General features: G+C 41.7%; 1 protein-coding gene across 2 annotated transcripts in view; it reads right to left on the minus strand.

The window, feature by feature from the left end:
- Positions 1-3,773, minus strand: part of mfsd1l (major facilitator superfamily domain containing 1-like) — a 28,414-nt gene extending 24,641 nt beyond the window's left edge. Inside the window, exons 1-2 of one of the 2 annotated variants that reach the window (XM_048609468.1) lie at positions 3,665-3,773; positions 484-584 (exon numbers count right to left, since the gene is read on the minus strand). In XM_048609468.1, coding sequence (XP_048465425.1) covers positions 484-516 — 33 coding nt within the window. In that variant the 5' untranslated portion in view covers positions 517-584; positions 3,665-3,773. Of the gene's footprint in view, positions 1-483; positions 585-3,597 lie in introns of both variants that reach the window. The other variant, XM_020534022.2, reaches the window with a different exon arrangement.
- Positions 3,774-8,942: the final 5,169 nt, after the last annotated feature.

The raw sequence follows: 8,942 nt of genomic DNA on the forward strand, positions 1-8,942 counted from the left end.
CAGCTTTCCTGCTCCTCTGATGCTACCTGGCCTGCTATGTTCATCCAGCTCTACACCTTGTTATCTCAGACTCCAGCATCAGCAGTTCCTACTACTTCTCAAATAATGGGTTATATTTACTACTTTTGAGCAGCAAATGTTGTATAACATTTTGAAAAACTTTCTGCAGCCACCTTCCTCAATAATATGGGACAGAGTTCATTCTGGGCCAGGGGATTTACAACATTTCAATCCAATTAATTTTGCAAGTACAACTTTTGATTCATGATCATTTCTTTTAGTTCTTTGTTTCCACAAGTCTCTTAGTTATCCAGTATTTCTGGGTATGCTCCTCCATGAAGACAGACACAAAATGGTTTAGTTTGTCTGCCATTTTCTCATTCTCCAGTCTCCAACTTGTCATTGCTAATCCTTACTTTTACACACCTAAAAGAAGCTTTTACAGTCCATTTTTGTTTCTCACTAGCACAATTTGGTACTTACCCCCTGGAACTGCTGCTGAAGCACACTGGGCATGTCAAAGCAGAAGTAGGAGCCAAAAGTCAGCAGGCAGTTGAAAATTAGCAAGGTAAACCTGTAATAGGCTAGATAGAAGGAAAAATAATCTAAAATAAACTGAGGGAGAAACAATGAATCATTCACATTCAGTAAAATAGGAGCAAAACAAGTAACATGGCTGTTCACACATATAATGTTCAGCATCAAAAAAAAAAACCCAAGCAGGAAGTTGGAGTCACAATACAATGGCCTCATCTGATTTTTGTACTAAAGCCGAGGAGTGAGATTTGAATCCAGGACCTTGAGCCTCAGATGACTGTTCCCAGCTGAGTCAAGTTGATTTCCGTATTTTTATATCTCTATCATGATAAATCTGATAACCCATGGATGAACACTTGAGATATCATAACATTCAAAGCTACAGGCCAAGTGCTGGAAGGTGGGATTCCTCTTGTGTTGCATGACTGCATGACCTGATCAACACAAAATTTAAGCATTGGGATCCTGTTGGACAAGGGGGTGTGTGGGGGTGACAGAGGAGGCTGGTCAAAATGTCTCAATCTTTGTGACCAAGCAGCTCCCAAGTGAGAACAAACTCTCCAAGAGGGAAGCTGCTTAATAGATGTATTACATCAAAAGGCACTATTTTTGCTGATTAGTTGTGGGTTACTGTTATTTTTGATCATTTATCCCCTCCATCCACCAAAAACAACTTTAAAAGACAAATGTATAGTTGCATTTTATTGAAGCCAAGCTCCCCAAAGACAATGCCCAGAGCTGAGTGGAGAAAGATAGGCAGGACAACTGTACTTATAATGAAAGGTAAGAACTTCTCAGAAACTCAAAATGCTGGCACTTTAGAATGCACTATCCTTCAGCTCTCCACATAGAAGAATCATAGAATCCCTACACTTTGGAAGCAGGCCATCTGGCCTTTCAAATCCACAGCACCCTTCCAAAGAGCATCCGTCCCAGACCCATCCCATTCCTGTTTCCCTAATTCACCTAGCCTATACATCCTTGGATACTATGGGCAATTTAGCATGGCCAATCCACCTAACCTACACATCTTTGAACTGTGAGGAAATTGCCAGAGAAAACTCACAGATGCAGGGAGAACGTGCAAACTCCACACAGACAGTTGCCTGAAACTGAAATCGAACCCGGGTCCCTGGCGCTGAGAAGCAGCAGTGCTAACCACGGAGCCACCATTAGCTGGTCTCTGAAGCACTGTTACTCAGCACTTGACTATCGTTAAGTAAAATGTGGTCTCCTCTAAGGAAGACCATCCACATAAATAACACCTAGCAACATAGGAACAGGCAGCAGCCATTCAGCCCATTTTCCTTGCCCTGCATTCAATACAATCATGGTTATTGAACAATTTCAATGCCTTTTACCCACTCCATCCTCATAACCCTTGTACGTCATTGGTAACGAGGAATCTATTAATCTCTACCTTGAACAGACTCAAAGACTGAAATTCTACAACCATCTAAGAGTAAAGGATTCCAAGGGTTCACACCCTCCTAGTAAAAAAAAACTCATCTCAGAGCTAAGAGGCATCCCCTTTCCTTTTTTTTGTTATAAAGAGGTTGTGCCTCCTGGTTCTAGACTTCCCAACCAGGAGAATCCCCAAACCTGCCCGTGCCCTCGAAGTATTTTGTAGATTTCAATGAAATCACCTCTCATTCTTTGAAACTCTCGAGAATATAAAGGTCAGATTGCCCAATTTTTCTTTGCAGATGTTTTTGCCATCCCAGGAACAAGTCTGCTGAACCTTTGTCGCACTCCCTCTCTGGCAATCATAATGATAATCTTGGAGATACATAGAGCAGAACTGCACATAGTACTCCAGAGGAAGTCTAACCAAGCTTCAATACAATTGAAGCAAGACTTCACAACTGCAGTCCACAAACATAACTCTTTACAGACAACGTAGCAATCTTATTTAAGCCAAGTTGTCTCTCTCTAATGGAGTGAGATGTCTGTAGTTCATTGGAGCTCTGGCTGAAAAAAGAAAATCCAAAATACTCAGTTGGGAGAGTATTAATTGAAGATTTAAAGTTCAATCCTGGATTTAATGGGGCTTTTGGTACAATGGTGGTGTCCCTACTTCTAAGCCAGGGGGTTGAGGTTAAGGTCCCATCTGTCCCAGAGGTTTGATACAACATATCTGAACAGGTTGATTAAAATAACTAACAGCTGACAAGAGGGTGTTGAATAGTAGTTCAGCAAACAGCAAAGTGTTGTCAACTATTGGGTGTTGCAGACACTTGGAGGACTAGGACTAGGTCCTGGGGGATGCAGTAAAACCTTAGACCACAGTCTGAAACTCTTCTGCCATAATAACCCAAAGGGGCTGGAACCCAGACGAAGCCTTTTTGTTCGTGACTATGGGAATAAGAAATGCATACTATACACCAGTTTAGAGAGGCATTTCAGAGTACTACCAAATGAGGTCTTGTGGCACTTTGGTAATGTCCCTACCACTGAACAGGAGACTCAAATTTAAGTCCTATTTGCTCCAGAGGTGTGTAATACCATCTCTGAATAGGGTAATTAGAAATATATGTTTAACAAAAATATTGAAAGAAATTGAGCTGCATTATATCATATAAAACTTGTTTTGTCATGCAATATATTTTTACACGTTATCAAAGTTTACTTTTTGAAAAAAGTGGACAGGTCTGGTAAGGGACTGAAACAGTGCTCCATGTCTCCAGGAGTAGTATTCGGGAATTGTTTGTTAATTAAGTCCAGCGATATTGATGGTGCGTTGGAGCTTTCTAGGGATATATCCTGGGACAACAGTGAGGTTACACCAACAGTATGAAACTCATCAATCACATTGCTATTGCACCCAATCGTTTACAAATCCAATAGGACTTGACCTTCCCCGATGATGCCTCACGGTCCATCCTCAGACAGACTAAAGAAGTATTTGCAGGTAAGGCACAAAATGCATCCGATTGAAACAGTTTTATTATTTTCGTTCATCCCGACTGAACAATACGGGTATTTGTCTACAGACTAATCTGTAAAACCCTGCATTTATCACAAATGCACCTATAGACAAAAATATCCTTTAATCCTCACCTGTTGCTGCTGCCTGAACCATGTTGCCAATATAAATAGCTGTTTCCAACCGGCAAACGCATCCTACCTGCACTTTGTTACAGTCAGGCGTGAGTCATGTGACCTCACCGTCACGTGATCTCGTAAAACTTCCTTAGGCTGTTTATTGGAGCGTTTCATGATCGAGTTTTACGTCGTTCATTCAGTATGGGGGCAGAAAAGCCTTGTAGAATGTTAGAACACTTTCTAAGCAACGATTTATTTGTTTCTTGAAGCAATTCCACTGCAAAAGCTTTTGATAACTGTCTTCCCCCAATCTTTGCTGGGGCTCAAATTATTGCTTTGCAAGAAACAGAAAATTGCTAATTCCCCTACCTATTATCTGAAACATCGACTTCTAAATTAAGCATTCATTGGCACTTTCAGCTGCCTTCAACTAAATACACAATACGAGAACTGGGGAACACAGCTTAAAATAGTGCAGAGGCGTAGACCTGTTTAAAAACAGCAGGCAAGTCCAGAGTTAACGTTTCGGGTTCGGTGACCCTTCCTCAGCACCGGACCCGAAACATTAACTCTGTTTTTTCCTTCACAGATGCTGCCAGACCTGCTGAGCTTTTCCAGCAACTTTGTTTTTGTTCCTGATTTACAACATCCGCAGTTCTTTCGGTTTTTTTATTTGGCAAGTACAGAGATTTGATTATTATTGTCACGTAACGAAGTGCAGTGAAAAGTTTTCTTTTGCATGCAGTGCAGACAGAACATACATACAAAGATTATAGGATGATTGAACAAGGTGAGGAATACATAAGCAAGATCAACGTCAGACTTCGAATTTGACAGCTTTATTGGATCTTTATCTCCCCCGCCCCAACCCCTGATATAACTAGGTGCAAACGTTTGACCATATTCCGGTCAAGATGGCAGCAGAGTAGGATGCTCCAATGGGAGCTCCTCTGCTCCTTCTGTTTATTTCCTGTTTTCTTTTTTTTTCCCCTTTTTCCCTTCTTGGTGTTCTTTCCTGAGGTACAGTGGCTGGGAGCCTGAGCGGAGCAGGGATGGCCAGTGGGCTGGAGGCCTGAGCAGAGCAGGATGGTTGTTGGATTGGTGCGGGTGGTCAGCAGATTGCAAGCCTGGGTAGACCACGTGGAAGCCCCCTCTGCTGATCTACTGAAAGGCTGCAATGCTTATCTTTTTAACATTATTCTCATTTTTCTAAGTTATACTGTGAATAACTATAAGTACTGTAATAAGAGATAACACAGTGTGGAGATGGAAGAACGTAGCAGGCCAGGCAGCATCAGAGGAGCAGGAAAGTTGATGTTTCGGGTCGGGACCCTCCTTCAGAAAAATCCAGCATCTGCAGATCTTGCTATCTCTATGTAAGTACTGTATTTTTTTTCCTTTCTTTTTCCCTTTTTTTCTGTATTTTGTACCCAAGATCTGTACCTAGGTACTTTGTACCTAAGATGGTGCCATGTGGGGTGATATTGTAAACTTTTCACTGTACTGCTGTACTTCCATGCTTGAGTACATGTGACAATAAAGGATATTCTAAAATTCTTTCTTATGATTCAATTTTATTACTTTCCATGAATGATATGCCTATATTGGTGGTGTAAAACTGAGATCAGAGCGAATGCACAGGGGGCATGTGTTCAGATCTCACAATGACAGCTGGTGGAATTGAAGTTCAATTAATAAATCTGGAATTATAAAGATAATCTCAGTCACGGTGACAATGCTTACTAGAAATGCTTTGGATGTTGAGATGAATAAATAGAAATTGTTACTTTTGCAAGCAGGTTTATGGTCATCAACCTTTCTTGCGGTTCCTCAGGCTAATGTCAAAACAGCTTTGGGACTTGCAATTTCAATGCAAATAATTTTTGCTACTAGTATTTCCATGGTTGGGCAAATCCTTGGAAACTAGTCCAGGTCAGAAGGGTTTTTTTTAATTCGCACAACAAAATATGACTTTCGTTTTAAGTCAATCTGTTCAGATGTATTATCTCTGAAGCAGGTGGGACTTAAACCTGAGACTTCCTGGCCCAGATGTAGAGACCACGCTTTGCTAGCCCTGTTGTTGCTTTTGAAGTCTAGTGTAAAAGGACCTTTCATCTGTTCAGTTCCTGGCCTTAACGGTGATACTACACGCATGAACTAATATTATTTCAATCCACAACAATTTTATTTCTGTTGGCTGAGGATCGGTATGGATTTGTTGGGCTGAAGGGCCTGTTTCCACACTGTAGGGATTCTATGATTTATGATCTCACACCTATCGCACTGTTCTGCAACCAAGCTTTTAGCCACATTTCCCAACTCCCTTGACAGTCATTTTACTTTGTTTCTTTCTCCCAACATCCACCCCAGCCCATCAAGAAGCCTTTTATTCTACAATAATGGTGTTATAAAAGTGTGTCCTGCTAGTGTTTCTTTTTAAAGTTTACTTCTTTTCCAATTCCTTGAAGGTGTTGATTTCTTTGCAGGGCCGATGGTCTCACTCTGGTACTTTCCCAATTGGCAATGATTGACAGCAAGCCCTGGCAGAAATGTAAGTACTTACAGCAGGGTTGCTTAATTGGAATAGGATTTCTTTTTTTCTCGTTCCCTGGTTCCCTAATTTGGGTCAATAAGACAACCACTATGATCCCAAGATCCTAATAAAGTAACTGAATAACTCCACAAAGCCTGGTATCCCGTCACCATGTCACTCTTTATTTAGCACATGACACTGATCCAGCCAGCACAGAGTTGGCTCCTAAAGTGAGCAGAACCCCTGACACTCCTGTTTGTATCTGTCAGGGAACTCATATTCTAGGAGATCCACCTGGCTGACATACCAATCACTATAATAATCACTATGGTGCATACAGAATGTGCAACATTCCAAGTCTCTACAACATTGTAACGTTAATGCTGCATGTTTAATACCCTTCAGTTCTGAAGAAGTCATGTCGGACTGGCAAAATTAACACTGTTTCTTTCTCCACTGATACTGCCAGACCTGCTGTATTTCTCCAGGATTCTCTGTGCTGCCGATCTCCAATTCCACAGTATTTTGCTTTTATCCTCAGAGTTTTCTCTTGGATAACTGTTATTTTCTAAGTTCCCACATTAATGGGATGAGCCACACTTCCATCTTCCCAGCACCCAGTTCTTTCCAGGTTTCTTATAAAGGATCTAGCAGTCCTGTTACTCAATTACGAGATTAAACCTTGTTTTTAAAAGTTGCCCTTTCTCTTCTCATCCCTCTGCATTATCCGTTTTCTCTAAAGGATTGATGGGTTGGTTGGTTAAACAGCAACTATTCTTTGCTTCATGGCGACATCATAACTTTGATGCATTGAATAGAACCACTAAGCATTCAGAAGCAGCGCAAGAGGAAACTCAAGAACTGTCAGAAACATCCCCTTTGCTGAGAGAGAGAGCAGTGATGAGAACAGAATTAAAGGTCACAGGAACAGTAATCTACCTCTTTCAATGAAAATAGAAAATGAACTATTCTCCAGAATAGCCAGTGGTTTACTTCTAATTTTAAGTGGAAAGTCACCAGACTTGTGTCAAAAACATCACTGTTGTTGGATGTGGAGGGTTTGAATTATAAGGAAAGGCTGGGACTTTTTCCCCTGGAGCATAGGAAGTGGAGGGGTGACCTTATAGAGGTTTATAAAGTTGTGAGGGGCATAGATAAGGTGAATGAGAAGGGACTTTTCTCTAGGATGGGGGAGTTCAAAGCAAGAGGGCATGTGTTTAAGGTGAGAGGGGAAAGATTTAAAAAGGACATGAGGGGCACCTCTTTTACACAGCGTAGTTCATGTATGGAATGAACTGCCAGAGAAAGTGTTGGATGCGAGTACAGTTACAATGTTTAAAAAACATTTGGATAAGTTCATGAATAGAAATGCTCAGAGGGATATGGGCCAAACGCAGGCAGGTGGGACTAGTTTAGTTTGGGAATTTGGTCAGCATGGACTGTTTGGACTGAAGGATCTGTTTCCGTGCTGTATGACACTGGCAAATACACAAATGATGAGCAGGAGGAGACCATTCAGCCCCTGTGCCTGCTCCATCGTTATAAAGATCATTACTCCACATTCCCATCTGCACCCCAATATTCTTTCATTCCCTTTGCTGACCAAGAATCTGCACAACACTGACCAAGAATATTCAAAGACTCTGCCTCCACCACCTTTCCAAAGAGTTCCAAGGACTCATGACCCTCTGAGAAAAATGTCACCTTGTTACAATGAGGTAATAACAATTTTGTAGTTGTAGTCGAGAATGTATTAAAATCTATTAATGCCTGGTGTCCCGTACTAGCCTTAAAAGGAAATACTGTTATCTTTTGGGTTGTGTTCTCACTTTCTTCAGTCTTTGCAGTGATTTCAATATGTAACTTCCACAGACAATTGAAAGTCTGGTTCTAGGCGATGAGGGGTTTGGAGGGTAGTGTGTGGGATAATCGTTGTTTTCGGCTGCTGTTAGTTTTTGACAGTCCTGCAGTGTTGTGGATGGCTTTCTTTCCCTCCTGGACTGTGTTCTTTGTGGTGGCTGCACAGTTAAATCCTGGAGCAGCAGACTCTGCCAAGGGTGGGACAAGTGGAATTTGAGGAGGTGGGTGGGAGGCTGGGACACTCCAGGTTCTGTGCACTCTTTTCGCTGCTTGCTGTTGGCCCCCATGTGCTCTACTTGGTGACGCTCAAAGCATCTTCATGGTTTGTCTGTTCTAGGGCAAGTGATTCCCATGCATTGGTAGAGATGTTACATTTGTTTTGGGAAGCTTTCAGTATGTCCGTGTAACATTTCCTCTACTCTCCAAGTGATCACTGAACATTGTGGAGCTTGGAGTAGAGCACTTGTTCAGAGTCTTGTGTGGGGCATGGGGTTAATGTGAAAACCGAAAGAACTGTGGACGCTATAAATCAGAAACAGAAAAAGAAATTGCTGGAAAAGCTCAGCAGTACTGGCAGCATCTGTGGAGAGAAGTCAGAGTTAACACTTTGGGTTGAGTGACTCTTCAGGAAGGATCATTTGACCCAAAACGTTAATGCTGATTTCTTTCCACCGTTGCTGCCAGACCTGCTGATCTTTTCCATAAATTTCTGTTTTTTTGTGATGGGGACAATGTGGCTGCACCTCACAGCTGGCTGTGTGTGAGCAGTGCCTCGATACTGGGGATATCTATTGTAAAAGGTAATATTTTAATTTCCTGCAACTCTGAAAGGGATGAAAGAGCTTTCCTTTATATAAAACATTATGTCCTCAAGGCAGGCAAAAGTGCTGGCAACCCATTACTCTAGATGCACCATCACAAGGTGTGACTTTAACTGCCTCTGATCAAATGAAAACAAGCTATCTAA

Source organism: Rhincodon typus, chromosome 21 (assembly GCF_021869965.1).
Source record: "Rhincodon typus isolate 14 chromosome 21, sRhiTyp1.1, whole genome shotgun sequence".
NCBI classification, from domain to species: domain Eukaryota; kingdom Metazoa; phylum Chordata; class Chondrichthyes; order Orectolobiformes; family Rhincodontidae; genus Rhincodon; species Rhincodon typus.